The sequence below is a fragment of the Capsella rubella genome, unplaced genomic scaffold (genome assembly GCF_000375325.1).
Source record: "Capsella rubella cultivar Monte Gargano unplaced genomic scaffold, Caprub1_0 scaffold_8, whole genome shotgun sequence".
Lineage (NCBI taxonomy): Eukaryota > Viridiplantae > Streptophyta > Magnoliopsida > Brassicales > Brassicaceae > Capsella > Capsella rubella.
The window spans coordinates 6052040-6069627 of NW_006238916.1; the positions used below are offsets into that span (position 1 = coordinate 6052040).

At 38.8% G+C, this 17588-nt stretch overlaps 3 protein-coding genes across 5 annotated transcripts; 1 reads left to right on the plus strand and 2 right to left on the minus strand.

Moving 5' to 3' along the window:
* Nucleotides 1-217: 217 nt before the first annotated feature.
* On the plus strand, nt 218-13003 carry LOC17876509 (protein KINKY POLLEN). Of its 2 annotated transcripts, XM_006279828.2 has the most exons (23): nt 218-526; nt 895-994; nt 1102-1368; nt 1830-2095; nt 2259-2475; nt 2760-2930; nt 3030-3107; nt 3319-3570; nt 3772-5865; nt 6392-8207; nt 8365-8471; nt 8833-9189; nt 9514-9632; nt 9765-10014; nt 10094-10318; nt 10436-10575; nt 10781-10853; nt 11227-11328; nt 11418-11516; nt 11597-11860; nt 11951-12118; nt 12205-12559; nt 12648-13003. In XM_006279828.2, the coding sequence occupies exons 1-23, from the start codon at nt 456-458 to the stop codon at nt 12767-12769; spliced, it is 7713 nt and encodes a 2570-aa protein (XP_006279890.1). In that variant the 5' UTR covers nt 218-455; the 3' UTR covers nt 12770-13003. The 2 variants fall into 2 exon arrangements, with proteins under 2 accessions (XP_006279890.1, XP_023636085.1); XM_023780317.1 differs by lacking the exons at nt 218-526; nt 895-994; nt 1102-1368; nt 1830-2095; nt 2259-2475 and having other exon boundaries at nt 2791-2930; nt 3038-3107.
* A 199-nt stretch (nt 13004-13202) lies between these two features.
* Nucleotides 13203-15066, minus strand: LOC17876823 (UPF0725 protein At5g63820). 2 transcript variants are annotated; one of them, XM_006280845.2, is made up of 6 exons: nt 14824-15066; nt 14602-14718; nt 14332-14524; nt 14133-14248; nt 13950-14030; nt 13203-13838 (listed from the first exon to the last, which is right to left on the minus strand). In XM_006280845.2, exons 1-6 carry the CDS (start codon nt 14947-14949, stop codon nt 13602-13604), a joined length of 870 nt encoding a protein of 289 aa, XP_006280907.1. In that variant the 5' UTR covers nt 14950-15066; the 3' UTR covers nt 13203-13601. The 2 variants fall into 2 exon arrangements, with proteins under 2 accessions (XP_006280907.1, XP_023636090.1); XM_023780322.1 differs by having other exon boundaries at nt 14602-15066.
* A 705-nt stretch (nt 15067-15771) lies between these two features.
* Nucleotides 15772-17478, minus strand: LOC17875012 (UDP-glycosyltransferase 91C1). The gene has a single exon (XM_006282233.2). The coding sequence runs from the start codon at nt 17334-17336 to the stop codon at nt 15960-15962; it is 1377 nt and encodes a 458-aa protein (XP_006282295.1). The 5' UTR covers nt 17337-17478; the 3' UTR covers nt 15772-15959.
* Between the last annotated feature and the right edge of the window lie 110 nt (nt 17479-17588).

Genomic DNA, 17588 nt, shown 5'->3' on the forward strand with positions numbered 1-17588 from the left:
CAAAGTAGCAGCAGAGCAAAAATGGGAAGCGGAAGCGTTGACTGTTGTATAAATAAATCAACACAGACGAAGAGGCTCACTCATGTTGTACGCACGCACGTACCTATTATGGTGTAGCGTTTAACGGGTGCACCTTACCACAGAGGATCACTATTTCCTCTTCCCTCAGAAAACGGAAAAAAAAAAGTCGTCTTCATCGTTCCCGCTCCCACGCCCACGCCTCTCCCTCGGATCTTCCATCTCTCTCTCTCTCAATCCCCACAAAAAAAAAAAACAAAAAACAAAGACTGAGTCGTAATTTTTCAGACGTATCAAAACTTTCCCCATCTCTAATTTTTCAAAACTTTTGGCTTCCCGAGCTATGAGCGCAGTGCGTGTGCGTCTGCTTCCGCTGATTTTAGCTTGATCGGAATAAGAAACCGCCGTGTTTCCTAGATCGTAATTTTTGGAAAAAAATGGTAGCTTTCGTCTTCATGCTTATCTTCACGATCGGTGTGATCGTCGCACTCCTTTGGGCTTTCTTCAAGTATGTTCCATTTTTCGCCCCATCATTTATATTGCTTTTGTACATTCGTGTTTCCTATGAATCGTCTTCATCGTTTGCTAGTTTCTGATTTTGAGTAAATCGAGTGTGTGGAAGAACTTAGATATCTGTTGCTGATTTACATAAGTTTTTGGAACATTGATGGGTATTAAGGTGTCATGCTACCAGTTTTGAGTTTATGAATAGTGTTGCATAGGCTGTGTAATCGATTTTGGAAACAATGATGAGGACTATGCTGTTTGAGTATAAGAACTTTAGTGTCGCCTATTTAATCTACAATTCTTTGGTTCCTCACTCAGAAATTGAGTTTTTTGATCTTTCGATTTAACCTTGGCCTCAACTCTAAATAGGTCACTCCCTTGGATTCTCCGGCAATTTGCTGGAATTACTCTCAGTTATCAGTTTGATAGATGGAATTGCTTGAAGGATGTTGCATTGCATTTCAAGAAGGTTCGTTTGTCTCTTTTACTTTGTTAATTTGAAGTCAAAATCAGTTTATCTTTGTGATCTCTGGTTTTAACTACTCGAGACTATGTTTGTTGTTATTTTTCTTACAGGGTTCTGTTGAATCTGTCTTCGTTGGAGAATTTAAAGCCACTCTAAGTCAATCACTGGTTGAACTTTTTGCCACGGCTTTTATCCAGGATCCTAAAGTGATTTTCTCAATTTGTGACCTGAAAATAGTAACTAGACCCTCCAACTCACGTAAAGGTCCTCGGAAATCAAAAACTCGGAAATCGGGCTCTGGTGGCAAAGGAAAGTTGATGCTATTCGCTAATATTGGGAGATTCTTTTCACTCTCCATGACAAATTTGGTTGTGCAGGTAATTGCAGCCTGCTCTGATATCTGTAAAACTCTTTTTATTCGGTTCAGCTTCATGCTATAGTTCCCTTTCATTTTTTCTTGTTGAGATAGTTTTAGTGAAAGCAGCATGAATAGTAGTGATGTTACTAGTTTCAGTTGTTAGTACCATTAAGACAATTATAGTGAAAGGTTCACTTGCGCTGAGCTTCATTACTTTTGATGAAATCTTATCTCACTGGCTACATATATATAGAGTAGTACCATATTGACAGCAAACCAAGATATATCTCCCATGATGAGGTGCTTTATGCTCAAATGACTGTTAGCTTTCTGTGCTTCTGTTAACTTATTCCCTATAGAAGATATACTTGTTTAACTTAAAAACTATTTTGACTAGGTGGAACCAAAATTAGGCTTTTTTAGAACTATACTAACCATGTGTTCTACTTGTTGTTCTTATTTCCTCTTGCAAAACTGCAGACACCTAAAGCTACAGCAGAAATCAAGGAGTTGGAGCTCGATTTATCAAAGGACAGAGGTTCAGGGAATTTTTTCATCAAACTGTACCTATTGCCGATATTTGTACAGATTGGTGAACCACATGTTACTTCCACTCATTCACCTGAGAAGAACAGTGACACTTGCCTCGATAGGCAGACATCTTCCAAAACCGCAGAGGGATCTTCTTCCTCCTCTTCTTTTCTTTGCGAAAAGCTCTCGCTCTCCTGCGAATTTGGTCATAATAGGTACCTTTTGCTTGACATCCATCCTATTAACGTGTTCTGTTATTTAGAAAGATGAAGTTCTGTTACCTGAACTCATATACATACACACTCATATGAATTTTTACCCCATCTGCATTTACTTTTTAATCTTCATGGCTGCTATATTTTGATTTTCCTCAAGCAGACAATCAAGTCCAAGTATAAAAAATGTCGAAGTAGACCTAGCTGATGCTGTTCTTAACCTTAACGAGAGGCTGCTGTTGAAAAAAAAATCCTCGACAAGTGCTGCTTCCACAGGTGAAGTGATTGAATCGAGTTCTAGTTACACCACTTCAGAGAAGCCTCCAAAGCAACCAATGAATGTTTTGGTTGCAAAGCATGCTTCAAAATTTCCTGAGAAGGTGAGTGATTTATTTTTAGCATGAGATAACTACAAGTATCTTTTACTGATAATCTATACACAAATGCATGTCTTTTCACCACATGGGAATAAATTGGCTCATTCAATTTCTCCCATGTGGCATCACCTATCGGATTAGAATTGCTAAACTATGTTTCTCTAAGTTACAGTTAGCAACCATGTAAGATTAATATTTGCTTCCACAATGAAGGAGTTTATGCATATGCTGTACAGTCAATACACTAGATGAAGTCTTATAATTGTGTGTTTGACTTTATGTGGTAGGTTTTATTTGATTTGTCGAAGCTTGAAATCAGATTTGTGCATCAAGAACGTGATTTTTCTATCGCGAATAGCATATCAGGATTGCAGTTGAGAAGTGCCAAATCCCAATCCGGTGAAGATGGCAGGGAAGACACATGTCTTGATTTTGTCATGGAACTTCGGGAGATGCATGTATGTTAATAAGCAGTTTTCCTAGTAATAACCCAGTAAAATTTTCGTTTTGATGTACCATCACCTTTTTGCTGCCATTAAATGTCTCTTTCATCTCAGCTTTTCAGAGAATCTGAAGTTTCTGTCTTAGAGATGAAAAAATTTGGAGTTTTCTCCAAGGTGTATTGTCCAATACAGGTGAGTCCTCTGAATTACAGACAGAAGTCTTTTGTTGTTGTGCATGTGTTTCTGTTGCTTTTGCCTTGGAAATGGTTAGAAAATACAGCTTATACAATGTGATTACCCTCCTTTTGGTTTTATAGTTTAATTTGTTTCACACATTTGTTGCAATTCTAACAAAAAGGCCTTCATGATTTGACGTATTACCTGATCTTGGTGTTTCTCTCAGGAATCTTTGCCTGTTAGAGCAGAGGTTGAGATTAAGCTGGGAGATATAATGTGCAACATGATAATGACAAGATTTGAGCCGCTGTTGCGTTTGCATTTCTCTAGAAAGAAAAAGATGGTTCTCAAAGAGGAAAGACCTAACATTGCAAAATCAGAGACTACTAGTTTTAAGGCTGTGGTATGGAAATGTGCCACCTCTGCCCCTGATGTGAGGGTGGTGCTATACAATCTTAGAGGTTCTCCTATCTACCAAGTAAGTAGAAGGCGTGTGTTTGCTGCTATATTATTGGTCCTAAATTCAGGAACCTTATTCAGTATTTTAATATTTGTTTGTTTCAGTATATGAAATATTATGATTCGTAAAACTCACAGTCTTCAATAAGCATCAACAAGGTTTAGCAAGAATATTTAGGAATCAACCTCAACACTCACTTTAGTTTCATATTTTTTGCAGTGCTGCTTAAATTCATTTCAGGTCACTGCCGATAATATGTCAACCAGAGGAACAGTTGTACAGATTGAGCTAAATGAACTGAATTTGTGCATGGTAGATGAAAACCAGGGATGTTTAAAAGAAAGCCTCTTTGGTTTAGAGTCAACCCCAGGTTCATTAATCAGTATAAGAAAGGTCAGATCAGAAATGGGAAAGAAAGAGGGAGTGTTACCTGAGGTTGATGGTTCTAAAGGTAAACAAACACTGGTGGTTGACGTATCAGAAATCAGTCTGTTATTTTCTTTCAGGAGTTTTGAAGCACTTGTAGTAAATGCAATGTCAATTCAGGGTTTCGTCAAAAGTTTAACCGGTACTAGTAATAAGAACAGACAGGAAAAAGTAGAACATAGATCAAAGCCATCGGGTAGGGGGACGCAACTCTTGAAATTCAATGTTGAACGTTTCTCTGTGAATTTCGCTGGAGATTCAAGCCTGGACAATATAGTCATTGATGATCCTAAACGTGTCAATTATGGATCACAAGGTGGAAGAGTAATAATTAGTGTCTCAGCTGATGGAACACCCCGGACTGCCACCGTTTTCTCTACTTTATCCAAGGAACATGAGAAGTTGAAGTACATAATTTCGTTTGAAATACTGAAATTCGGCTTTACTTTGAACAAGGAGATTCAGTCTACACAGGTAGAACTTGAAAAAGCAAAATCGATCTACCAGGAATTTTTGGAGGAACCTCACCAAGTTTCCAGTGTGACACTTTGTGACATCCAAAATGCTAAGTTTGTACGTCGTATAGGCGGTGCTAAGGAACTTTCAATCTGCTCGCTCTTCAGTGCCTCTAATATTGCCGTCAGATGGGAGCCTGATGTGCACATATCAATGGTCGAGCTTGGTCTGCGTTTGAAGTCCCTGGTCTTATCTCAGAAACTTAAGCAACAAGGAAACCAAGAAGATGCGTCCAGTGTAACAGGTGATAGACAGAAGGAAGAACCAACTACTAGTCCGAATTCTGTTGATAAGAAAAAGAAGAAGGAATCTATATTTGCTGTTGATGTAGAGATGTTGAGCATAACTGCGGAGGCTGGGGATGGGGTGGAGGCTGAGGTACAGATTCAGTCAATTTTCTCAGAGAATGTGGGTATTGGAGTACTGCTGGAAGGATTTATGCTTGGTTTTTGTGGATGTAGAATAGTCAAAAGTAGTCGGGTACAGATATCACGAATTCCCAGCATGCCTTCCACTACATCCAGTGCAACAACAGCAACAGGAACCCCATGGGATTGGTTAGTTCAAGGAGTTGATATACATATATGCATGCCCTTCAGGTTACAGCTCCGAGCTATTGATGATGCTGTCGAAGAAATGCTGAGGGCTTTGAAGCTTGTAATCAACGCCAAAACCAAACTCATTCTTCCAATAAAAAAGGAAAGCTCGAAACCTGGGTCGAAAAAATTTGGATGTATAAGATTCGGCATTCGCAAGTTAATATTTGATATTGAGGAAGAACCCCTCCAGGGTTGGCTTGATGAGCATTATCATCTTATGAAAAAAGAAGCCTATGAGTTAGCCGTAAGGTCGAAATTCCTTGATGAACTAATTTCCGGGGGAAGCCAGGTTCCTAAAACTGGGGAAGATGAGTCAGACAGTGAGAAGAAATTTTCTTTTGAGGGAGAAGAAATTGACACGCAAGATCCTTCCATTATCCAGAGGATGAATGAAAAATTATATAAACAATCGTTCAGTTCATACTACAAGTCCTGTCAAAGTTTGAGACCAGCAGATGGTTCAGGTGCCTGTAAAGAAGGATTTCAGGCTGGTTTTAAGATGAGCACTTCTAGGACATCTCTACTTTCTGTTTCTGTTACTAATTTGGATCTAAGTCTCACGGCTATTAGTGGAGGTGAAGCTGGGATGATAGAAATCGTTAAGAAGCTTGATCCTCTATGTGAAGAAAAAGACATTCCTTTTTCAAAGCTTTATGGAAGCAATCTTCGGTTAAATACTGGAACTCTTGCTGTTCAAATAAGAAACTACACATTTCCTCTTCTCTCAACAGCTTTGGGTAAATGCGAAGGCCTTCTTGTGTTGGCTCAGCAGGTAAGACTGTCCCCTCTCTTTAGAAAATATCATTTCCCCTTTGATAAAGCCATCCTCTTTTTATTTCTGTGAGAAAGAGTTCCTGGAGGAAGTTTGATGTTTTTTACAGCTTGATAAACGGATCATATTTTCCTCGGCTCTTACCTCTTGTTTCTTCATATGATGTTTCCTCGTTTATGAACCCAACTACAAACATGAAAAATTCACCTTCTAAGCAGATTGAAGACGTGATAATCTAAGTATCCAATAGTAGCTCTGAGATCCCTGCTGTGAGCTAGAGTGGAGTGCTACCAATGGAATTTTACGGAGACTATCCAGTTGAATTAGATAACGTTAGTAGATGAAAAATATAGGCCGTAATATCCTTACATCATCATCTATATGGCTATGCATGAATTTTTCTTTCAAATGGATGCCGAGTTTGTTCCCGCCTGCATCTTTTTGTTCTTATTATGTTTTTCCCCATTCGAAGTATTTCCTATTCTTTACTCTTATTCCTAACCTTTTTTCTCTTATGTTGACATAGGCAACAGCTTTTCAGCCCCAAATAATCCATGATGTATACATAGGACGATGGAGAAAGGTGCAGATGCTCCGTTCAGCCAGTGGAACAACACCCGCAATGAAAACATACCTTGATTTGCCATTACATTTTCAGAAGGGAGAGGTCTCCTTTGGAATCGGATATGAACCAGTACTTGCTGATATTAGTTATGCCTTCACTGTGGCTCTTCGTAGAGCTAATCTCAGTCTCAAGGGTCCTGGTCTTATTCAGCCTCCCAAAAAGGAGAAAAGTTTACCATGGTGGGATGAAATGAGAAATTACATCCATGGTAATATAACCTTATCCTTTTCTGAGACAAAGTGGATTGTTCTTGCTACTCCAGACCCCTATGAAAAGCTTGACAAGCTCCAGATGACCTCTGCCTCCGTGGAAATCCAGCAATCAGATGGCCGTGTGCACTTCTCTGCGGAGGACATAAAAATTTTCTTTAGCAGTTTTGAAGGTTTGGCTAGACATTATCCAAGCCCTCCAATGTGTCCATCCATCTACCCTTTCCTTGAGGTTCCACGTTTCAGTCTTGAAGTCCGGATGGATTGGGAGTGCGAGTCTGGAAGTCCATTGAATCATTATCTGTTTGCCTTGCCTAATGAAGGAAAGGCTCGTGATAAAATTTACGATCCTTTCAGGTCTACTTCTCTCTCACTGCGCTGGGATTTCACTTTAAGACCTAACCCATCAGTATCTCCAGTTGATAAAACAGTAGAAGCTGGATCCAAGTGTAAGCTTGAGAAATCTTCTTTTTCTCCACCCACAATAAACATTGGTGCTCATGATTTGGCATGGTTGATCAGATTCTGGAACATGAATTATCTTCCTCCTTACAAACTGCGCACTTTTTCCCGGTGGCCTCGCTTTGGAGTTCCAAGAATCCCGAGATCAGGGAATTTGTCCCTAGACAGAGTGATGACAGAATACATGCTTCGCTTAGATGTTACACCTATTTGTATCAAGCATATGACTCTGGATTCTAATAATCCTGCCAAAGGCTTGACATTTGATATGACCAAGCTTAAGTATGAAATCTGCTTCAGCCGTGGCAACCAGGATTTTACCTTTGACTGCAAGCGTGAGACTCTTGATCCAGTATACCAGGGAATAGACCTCCATCTGCCTAAAGCTTTTTTAAGAAGGGATCAGGATTGCTCAAAGTCAGCTCAGATGATTCGAACAAGTTCACAATCTGGATCTACTGATAGAGTTACTTCTGATAATGGTAATTCTATCAGTGATTGCGTAGAGAAGCATCCTGACGATGGGTTTTTGTTTTCATCTGATTATTTTACAATCAGGAGGCAGGCCCCTAAGGCTGACCCTGAAAGACTGATGGTATGGAAAGAAGAAGGGAAAATATATCGTGAAAAAGTAGATGCAAAATGTACAACTGAAAGACGAAGTGAACCTGAAGAGGATTCACATTCAGAACCGAGCGATGATGATGGATACAATGTCGTGATAGCCGACAACTGTCAGCGTATTTTTGTATATGGACTCAAACTATTGTGGAACATAGAAAACAGAGATGCTGTTTTGTCTTTTGCTGGTGGGATGTCCAAAGCATTTCAAGCTCCTAAGCCTTCCCCTTCACGTCAGTATGCTCAGAGAAAGTTACTTGAGGGCAGCCAGAAGCATTCTGAATTAGAAGTTCCTCAAGATGACCCAGCTAAACAGCCTTCCACGGGAAATGGAAATCTCACTTCCCAATCTAAGGAGCCTGTGGAAGTTCATTCACCTTCATCAGAACCAAATAAAACAGAGAACTTTGCATCTTTCCCACTTGGTATCTTGCTGACTTACGTCTATTTGTTTGTTTGAAGCTACCATCTGTAGACTGCAGTATCTTAAACCTTAATTTCTATGTTCGTTTTCTTAGCTAACAAGCAAATTCACTTTCCATACGATGTGTACGCCTCACCCTATTTATCTGTCTGATGCAGGAGCCACAAAAATTGGCAATTCAAATGGTTCAGAGGAAGAAGGAACTCGGCATTTTATGGTGAACGTTGTTGAGCCACAATTCAACCTCCACTCAGAAGAAATAAATGTAAGCATACATCAAACTTGAGTATTACAACACTACTTCTGATATGCCTTTTGAAATCCAGAGGAATGCATGTCAACTTGAAGATATGTCATAACATTCTATTACTCTAAATGTTGTTCTGTACGATTCTTTCAATTCCTGGACAAACCTATCTTAAAAAAGATTGTCTTGCAAAGTACTAACTCATCAGGTGATTCTGATATATTAGAATTCTTACAGTTGGGCAGGTGTACCAAATCGATGAAATGAGTTTATTGATCCAAAAGCTTTAGGGTTGAATTTTGTATCTGTAAATCTTTTCAGATACCTTCCAGTGTTTTTCAATTGTCATCATTATTTACATTATCTCTTCATCTACCAGGGTAGGTTTTTGCTCGCTGCTGCCAGTGGCCGTGTTTTAGCACGATCATTTCATTCAGTTGTTCATGTTGCTTATGACATGATTGAGAAGGCAGCTCAAAATGAAAATGAACAAAATCCTGAAAATGGCACTGACATGACATGGACACGCATGGAAGTGTCCATGATGTTGGAGCATGTACAAGCTCATGTGGCACCGACAGATGTCGATCCAGGAGCAGGGGTGCAATGGCTCCCAAAGATTAGAAAAAGGTCCCCAAAGGCAAAGCGAACTGGTGCACTGCTTGAAAGGGTTTTTATGCCGTGTGACATGTACTTTCAATACACCAGGCACAAAGGTGTGACTCCCGACCTGAAGGTAAACCTTTTTTAGTGAAAAACTACGATATTTGTAGTCTTTCTCCGTTGGAGTGATTTTTATGCATCAGTGTAAAGGCCTTAGATACGTTAAGTGCATTAAGTTCAAGAGAGCCTCTGTAGTTCACCAAAGACTTATTTTTAGTTCTCTTTACACACAAAAGTAAGGCTGAAGATCATGTCTACAATTGTTCATACACTAATGTATAATGTTCTTCTCACATACATCCCACAGTATGCACTTCTCTTGGGCTTGCATTGTCTGCGTATCACTACTCTTTTGTAACATTGTTTGAATGACTTATATTACCATCATATACTGCAGGTGAAGCCACTGAAAGAGCTTACCTTCAATTCTCGTAATATTACAGCATCGATGACATCCCGGCAGTTTCAAGTTATGTCGGATGTTTTGTCCAATCTTTTGCTTGCAAGGTTACCAAAGTAAGTGTATAGCTGTGTGAAAGTTATAAACACTTCCTGAATTTTTTACAATTGTAAATGCAAATTTTTCTTTGTAGTTTAAATGTATCCCCTGACTATATTTTATTACTGCAATTGCATATGAAAATTCAGGGCTCATAACGACAGTTTAAAACTTTCTGGTGAAGAAGATGATGAAGTTGAAGAGGAAATTGATGAGGTAGTTCCTGATGGCATTGAGGAGGTGGAACTTGCAAAAATCGAACTTGAACAGAAAGAGAGGGATAGGATGTCGCTTCTTGATGACATCAGAAAATTGACGCAGAGCGAAAGTAACTCAGGAAAGATAAATCTCGAAAAAGAAAACGATTTTTGGATGATTACTGGTGGGAGGCCAGTATTGGTGAGAAAAAAAGTGTTGAAATTTAATAACAAAATTGTCTATCAAATGATATCTTGTGAGCTAAGTATCTCATATGTAGGTGGAAGGACTGAGGAAATCGTATCACAAGGTGCAACAATCTAGGAAGACAGCATATACAGCACTACGAACTTGTGTGAAGAATGCTGCGGAGCTAAGGTTGTTAGAAAAAGATAAGAACAAAAGGCCATCCTCTGCCATGCGCATTTCCTTGCAGATCACCAAAGTCATCTGGTCTATGGTTTTAGATGGGAAAACATTTGCTGAGGTTGAAATAGACAATATGGTAAGCAACTGATTATAATAGGATTAATATACCTTGGGGTGTTTTATTTCAATCCAAATCTTTTTTCTAAAATCTTGGCAAGAAAATTCCTAATATGTGTTTTCACACTGCTTGCAGATTTATGATTTTAACCGGGACTACAGAGATATTGGGATTGCCCAATTCACAACGAGATATGTTGTCCTGCGGAACTGTCTGCCTAATGCCAAGTGTGATACTGTTCTATCAGCTTGGAATCCTCCTCCGGAATGGGGCAAGTGAGTTCCTTTCTTCTAAAACTAGCGCAAGCAATTATTATCCAACTTATTCATTTTTCATTTTACACATCTGTGGAGACTTATAGTCTTGTAGATAATTCGTGATGATTGTATGCTTGTATTCGGTGGATGCTCTTAGTTTTGTTATGCGTAGAATGTCACTGCGGAAAACAAATTTGTTGAGTTTTATATATATTGGATGCAGGAAAGTGATGTTACAGGTAGATGCAAGACAAGGAGCCCCAAAAGACGGACAGGCTCCTTATGAACTGTTCCAAGTACGTTCTTCTTCATATATGTTCTAATGAAACTAGTAGTATGAAGACTAAAAGTCGAGACACGTCAAGCGTGAGCCTAGATTTTCTGGCTGTCGTCTATAGCTATTGACATAGCCTTGTTTTAAAGTTACCAGCTCGGCAGAATTAACCATGGTTTAGTGTGATAAATATTTAATATAGGAGATGCATAATGTTGTAGTCTTTGTACCACTTACTTTTAGGGTCGAGAGTCCAAAACCTCTAGTTAATCAAAGTCTTTTTTGGTGAATAAATGGTATATTTTTTAATTGCAGTCCATTATCACCAGCTTGCATATTGTAAATACTGAAGTATATACTCTATATTAAAATGGATCTCTTGTGTTTGCTTACAGGTCGAAATCTATCCTCTAAAAATCCATTTGACAGAAACAATGTACACAATGATGTGGGAGTATATCTTTCCAGGAGAGGAGCAACATTCACAGAGAAGGGAGGTTTGTTGTTTATCCATTTTACTTCTCTAGCTAATGGGATATAGCTTGCCTGCTAAGGAGTTACGACTCACTCTTGTATTCTCTCCCAGGAAGTTTGGAAAGTGTCAACAACCTCAGGATCAAAGCGAGTCAGGAAAGGTTCATTCGCTGAAGCGGCAGCGTTGCTCACTACATCTGATATAAGCCAGGTGAATTTTGATCTTTGTTATTCTTACATTCATATCATTTCTACAAATATTCATAACTATGTTCTTGAAATGATTTTCAGGGATCAAAGAATCAAAACCTGAAGTCTAGCACGCTCCGTGGTTCAGGGAGAGAACTGAGAAGGACATCCTCTTTTGACAGATCATGGGAGGAGACTGTGGCAGAATCTGTAGCTACTGAGCTTGTTCTATCTAATATGAAGGATTCGAAATCTTCCAAGGCTGGCCGTTCAGTTCATGAAGAAAAAAAGGGGGAAAAGTCATTGGAAGACAAGAAATCTAGGCCCCAAAAGATAATGCAATTCCAAACCATCAAGATAAGTCAGGTCAGTCAGTTGATTCACTCATCTAAGCAAGAGGTTCATGGTTTAACCAAGAAAAGTATATTTAATCGTCGTAATATGGTTCTGGGCTAGGTGGAATTGCTGATCACTTACGAGGGGTCAAGATTTGTTGTGAACGATATGAAGCTGTTGATGGACACATTCCATCGTGTTGAATTCAGCGGAACATGGAGGAGACTCTTCTCACGAGTAAAGAAGCACATAATATGGGGAGTCCTCAAGTCGGTAACTGGAATGCAAGTAAGACCATGTCCAACAGCGATAAATGCATATGGGTTATGCATCCCTGATGAAAGAAAACTCATGTCATTTGATGGTATTTGTAGATGAAGAAATTCAAAGACAAAACCCATGTTCCAAAAGAGGAGATTGGTTTAAGAGACAAAGACGAGTCGGGGAGATTATCAGATCAGAATTCAGGGGTATGGGAGAAGCGCCCTGGCGACAATGCAGGTGACGGATTTGTCACATCGATTAGAGGTATTTTCAATACCCAAAGACGAAAGGCCAAGAAATTTGTGCTTCGGACAATGAGAGGCGAAACAGAAGACAACTTCCCAGGGGAATGGAGTGACAATGAATCAGACTTTTCTCCCTTTGCAAGACAGTTGACGATTACTAAAGCTAAGAAACTCATCAGGCGTCACTCTAAGAAGTTCCAAAATCAAAACACAACTAAAGGTGTTGTTTTAATGTGAAATCTTTTGTTGCTTTCAAGTTTTGTGAGTTGCAAACCAAGCTAAAAGAAAGATATTTCCTTGTGTTGCAGGTTCTAAAAAGCCCCAACTCTCGCCTACTCTGTCTCCTCCTAAGGAAGAAGACCATTACGAAAGTGACTCTTCCAGTGGATCGTCTACTTACGAAGAGTTTCTTGACCAGAATCCGATTTAAGATAGAAATCAAAAATTTTGTTTCCTATAAATTTTGTAAAGAGTTGCAGATTACTATACCACCACGTTTACACTCTTTGAAGATAGCTTACATCAACTGTACTAGCTTAGTGTTGATAAGACTGGCTTATGACATGGAAGAAGGTTTTGTTTGGGAATCATACATTTTTTGGGCTTATGATGGAGTCATGTATGTACTGAATCTAGTAAGTGTAAGTATCAAATTAATACATAATCACAGGTACAGATAAGAAACGCTTCAAACCCATCCCTAGCCCCATAACTTATTTATTTATTTTCTATTGTTACAAACAACTACCCGAGCTAGTCTGATGAAGCTGCCTCACAGTTACACATGGGATCTCAGACCTGATGTCCTTCTAATTAATCAAAGCTTGAACATAAACTAAAATTATTATAATGCTAACATGGGCTAATCAAGGGGAACTTTAATCAATAATCCCAAGAATCTACATAGACATAAGGAAGCTCACCCTTAATATGTATAAATACTCATAACATCTTATGATGAAATATATGGAGAAAAATGTTTAAAGTTTATTGCTCTTATAAGCTCTTGATTGGGATCTCGCTTTTGATTTGGACCACTTTGTGGTATCAATAGCAACCTTCATCCACTATGTATCTTAGTTTTAATATGGACCACGCTTGTGGTATCAAAATCTATTTTTATCATATCTGGTTTTGATCCGGACCACACTTGTGGTGTTAAACCCTATTTTTATCATCTTTTTCGGTTTTGATCCAGCAGCTCCATACGTGAGGTGTCTGTCTATTCTTCTTCTTGTTCTTTACTTACCGTAGCTTTGTGATCACCCGCACCGAGAAGTAAATTCAAGAGTCATGTGTTCTGGTACCCCATCCATGGTTTTCCTTATGATAGCTCTCTTATCAGCAGAGAACCCAGTTGAAGAATCACCTTTATACTTGTAACTTATGTAGAATATTGCATTCTCTGCGTGGAGCTTCTCACGCGCCTCAGTTGTGTAATCTTCTTTAGTTTCTACAACTACCTTGTCGATCTCCAGGGTTGGATAAGCCACCAATTGCTGGAGTCACATTGGCAAGCGTAAGAAGAGGAAAGAGGCAACAAGTAATTAAAAAAAAACAGATTTATATTTTCTGGCAGAGAATGATTGCAAGCAAATTCAACAACTTACAGTTACAGGACTTGCTTCGAAGAATGCGATTTCCATGAATAGATGCAGCCAGTCATTCTCATGGAGCTCTGATTCTTTCACCTGTGATGCCAAAAAAATGCAGTGACCTACCTTGCTTACATATCAGTGCTTCTCAAGACTACAAATGAAGAATAAACTCCACTCAGGGACATGTTATATTACCACGTAATACTTTTTGTTGTCACTAGTCAAGGCCTCATCAGACAACCATTGAGGCATTTCCGCTGGGTAGTATTGATCCATTGTCTCATCCCGGTTATCATTCACAGCCTTGTTACCTTTAAAAGTAGAGTTAGTCGTCCTATCTATCTAGTGATCTCTAAAGAAAGACAAGTGATATAAGAAAATGTTATGTACGTACATGTGGGTCTGCAGGCCAAGATCTGCCAAATACAGACACCTTCCACCGAACGTCCAATCCTACTGTACAAAGTCTGAAAAGAGATGACAGAGTTGCAGGCCGGATCCATTGCCTCCAAAGTTATGTAGAAGTCACAGTAAGAAGTGCACATGGTAGTAAACTTTACCCAGTGCACAAACTTTAAGTTTGTTCCCTAATAACCAAAATATGAACAACTAGTCATATAAAAGAAAAATTAAAGACATAAAAGAGAGAAAATGATAGAGTTACCTTGTGAAAATTGTAGCAGTGGAGTCCAAGACTAGCATAAAGGATGATATGATAATCAAAGGGCATTGGAGACTCAGTTATTCTAAACCTAGGGTAAGAGGCTCCAAAATCAAAACCCTGGAAAATCAAAATCCAAATCCTTGAGAGTAGACTAGTATCCCTTAGACGACAAGAAAACCAAAGAGATAAAAAAAAAAAACATGAGGAAGAGGATTTGCATACATAGGCCTGCGAAGCCCTTATTAACTTTTTCTTTCTCTTCAATTCCTTTCTTTCCCTTGCAGCCTTTGCTCTTGCAATATCAAGCTTCCCGAATTCACTTACCACTTTCACCTCCTCCTCCTCCATATCTAGCCAAACCCTAATTCTCCCTCAGATCTCTCTCCATCTCATCTCTCTTGCACTTTGTTTTTTATACAAAGGAGGAAAAAAATAACAGTTGAAGCCCACAAACCGTAACAAATCGGGGTTTTATTGGTTTGTGAGTTATGTGGTGTTTTAATGACTTTAGATGTTAAATAGAATCTGTTAAAAAAAAAAAAAAATGTTAGATAGAATCTGTTATTATTATTCAATCAAGATTTTATTAAACTCTTTTAAACTTTAGTGTTATTAGTTATTGATTTGTAAAAAGTCATCGAAAATCTTAACAAATACAGTATGGGGTTATTGGATTCAGAGTTTTACTAAGTCATTAAAAGTTATGTGTTATTCAATTAAAACAAAAGAATCTTTGACTGTTAATGTATTTAAATTTAATGTTATTGGTTTATGATTTTAAAATCTTTTCTTTACAAAATAAAGTCTTTACAAGACTATAGAAAAACTAATCAACAAGACTACAAAAAATTCTCAAACAATCCTTTAAACTTTCAAACAATCATATAATCTATGATTTTACTAGAGTCATCTAAATTCCTTATAAGTTATAATCCAGTAACATCTCTAACAAATTCATAGATCCGATAAGTAGTGGCTAGCTTGTCTATACAATTTCTAGGATTTTTAATAATCTTGAAAATGCAATGTCCATGAAACCAACAAAAATTAATGATAGTTTTAGATTGAATCGGACTTATAGTCATTCTCATTCCAATGTTTCAAATCTTACTCCAAATTTTTTTTAATAAGTTTTGTGTAAAAAAAATAAAAATCATCCCAAAAAGAGGATATATATATTTTATTCCAAGTTTAGGATTTTGATTGAATTAATGCTCTGATACAATTCCAAAATGTATATACAGTGTACATCTATCTTTAAAGTTATCTTAAATATGAAATCTTGATTGAATACTCCCACGGCAGCCGTAATGGACAAAGTCTAAATCATACCAACAAAACAAGATGATGATGATCCTTTACGTTCTCATAAAACCGACAATTTCGTCAACGTAGCCACTATTCTCATCCATGTTCCCAAACAAACCTTTCATCACCTTAGCCTTATCCCTTATTGACTCACCTTTTTCATCATCCACCATCACCAATCTAACCGACTCAGCCACCGAGTAAGAATCAAACGAACCATCTCTCTCATCTCTCAAAACCTCAACACCAAGCCCCTTCCCATGCAACAGCCTCGTGTTGAGTCCTTGCTCGTTCAGCACCGGCAAATATATCGGTACTTTACCAAACCCTAGCCCTTCCACTACTGAGTTCCAGCCACAGTGTGTCAAGAACCCTCCCACCGACTCGTGTCTCAGTATTTTCACTTGTGGAACCCATCCAACATGAACCATGCCACGTCCCTTGACTCTTTCCTCGAACCCGTCTGGAAACTTTGGCTTGTTCCTTAGAACCCAAAAGAAAGGTGTCTCTGATTTCTCTAATCCAAGAGCTAGCTCCGTGACTTCCTCACGACGGAGACTCGCTTCCGTGCCTAGCGATACGTAGACCACTGAGTTAACCCGTTGCTTGTCGAGCCACTCCTTTATACGAACCCATGTAGTATCATCCTCATCCTCATCCTCATCCTCATCCACTATAACCGGAGGAAGAAACCCGGTTGGAAAAACCGGTTTTTGGTACAGAACTTTAAGTAAACCAAACCATTCCGGTTCGAATTTCGGACAGCTACGGACAAAAACCGCATCACTCCCTTCAATAGAGTAACCGAACCGGAACGAATCAGAGACTCCGGTTACATCTTTATCCGTCTTCTCCACGTATCTTGCGACTTCATGATAACGAAACACGATGTTGGACTTGAACGGAACCCACGGAGGCACCACCGTGAAATCGTCCGGAGTAGTTCTAACCTCATCAATCAACGACGAAGACGGTCCTTGGAAACAGAGAGTCGCAGCGTTAAAGAGACTAAAGAAGGCCTTGGAGATACCAAGCTCAGCCGCAATAGAAGGGAGCCAGTGAGAAGCATAGTCATATACGATCCAATCAGGAGAAGACACTAGGAGAAACTCTTTCAACGGTGGTTGGAGAAGATCAAAGGCGGCTTTGAGAGACTGTTGCTTGTTGTAAGGTACGTCCATGGAGGATTCTGAGGTTGGAGACAAGCCGGAGATGAGAGGGAGAGGGAAAGAGACGAAGGTGATGGAGGAGGAGAGGTTTGGTGGAAGTTTGGGAAGTCTTTGGATGTTTCTTGGTGTTGATATGAATGAGATCTTGTGACCCTTTTGAGCTAGCAACTTGGAGAGACTGAGAAAAGGAAGAAGATGACCCATAGCTAGCCATGGAAACATGGCTATGTGCATACCTTCTTCTCTCTTGTCCTCCATATTTGTTATTCTATGCAGATTCAATAAACCACTCACTTTATAGATATATTATTCATTAAGTGATTGGAGAAATGAATAATATGAAAAGTATAAAAAGTAAGATTGCTATGTATGTCATATACCATCTATAAAACGGAGAAGATACAATAGCTTTGATTGTAAGAATAGTTCAATCAACCTAATAAAAAAAGTATACATATGTAATATCAACTTCATCATGATTTGGTTCATAAATATATTGCTATTTGACGT

Bases quoted from the DNA above. Each gene is read 5' to 3' on its own strand.
- LOC17875012 (XM_006282233.2), bottom strand. From the start codon at position 17,336: ATGGAGGACAAGAGAGAAGAAGGTATGCACATAGCCATGTTTCCATGG.
- LOC17876823 (XM_023780322.1), bottom strand. From the start codon at position 14,949: ATGGAGGAGGAGGAGGTGAAAGTGGTAAGTGAATTCGGGAAGCTTGAT. The intron at 14,525-14,601 runs GTAACTCTATCA...TTTGGTTATTAG, and splicing joins ACTGCTACAATTTTCACAAG to GGAACAAACTTAAAGTTTGT. The intron at 13,839-13,949 runs GTAAGTTGTTGA...ATGTGACTCCAG, and splicing joins TCGAAGCAAGTCCTGTAACT to CAATTGGTGGCTTATCCAAC.
- LOC17876509 (XM_006279828.2), top strand. From the start codon at position 456: ATGGTAGCTTTCGTCTTCATGCTTATCTTCACGATCGGTGTGATCGTC. The intron at 3,571-3,771 runs GTAAGTAGAAGG...TATTTTTTGCAG, and splicing joins GAGGTTCTCCTATCTACCAA to TGCTGCTTAAATTCATTTCA. The intron at 10,854-11,226 runs GTACGTTCTTCT...GTTTGCTTACAG, and splicing joins CTCCTTATGAACTGTTCCAA to GTCGAAATCTATCCTCTAAA.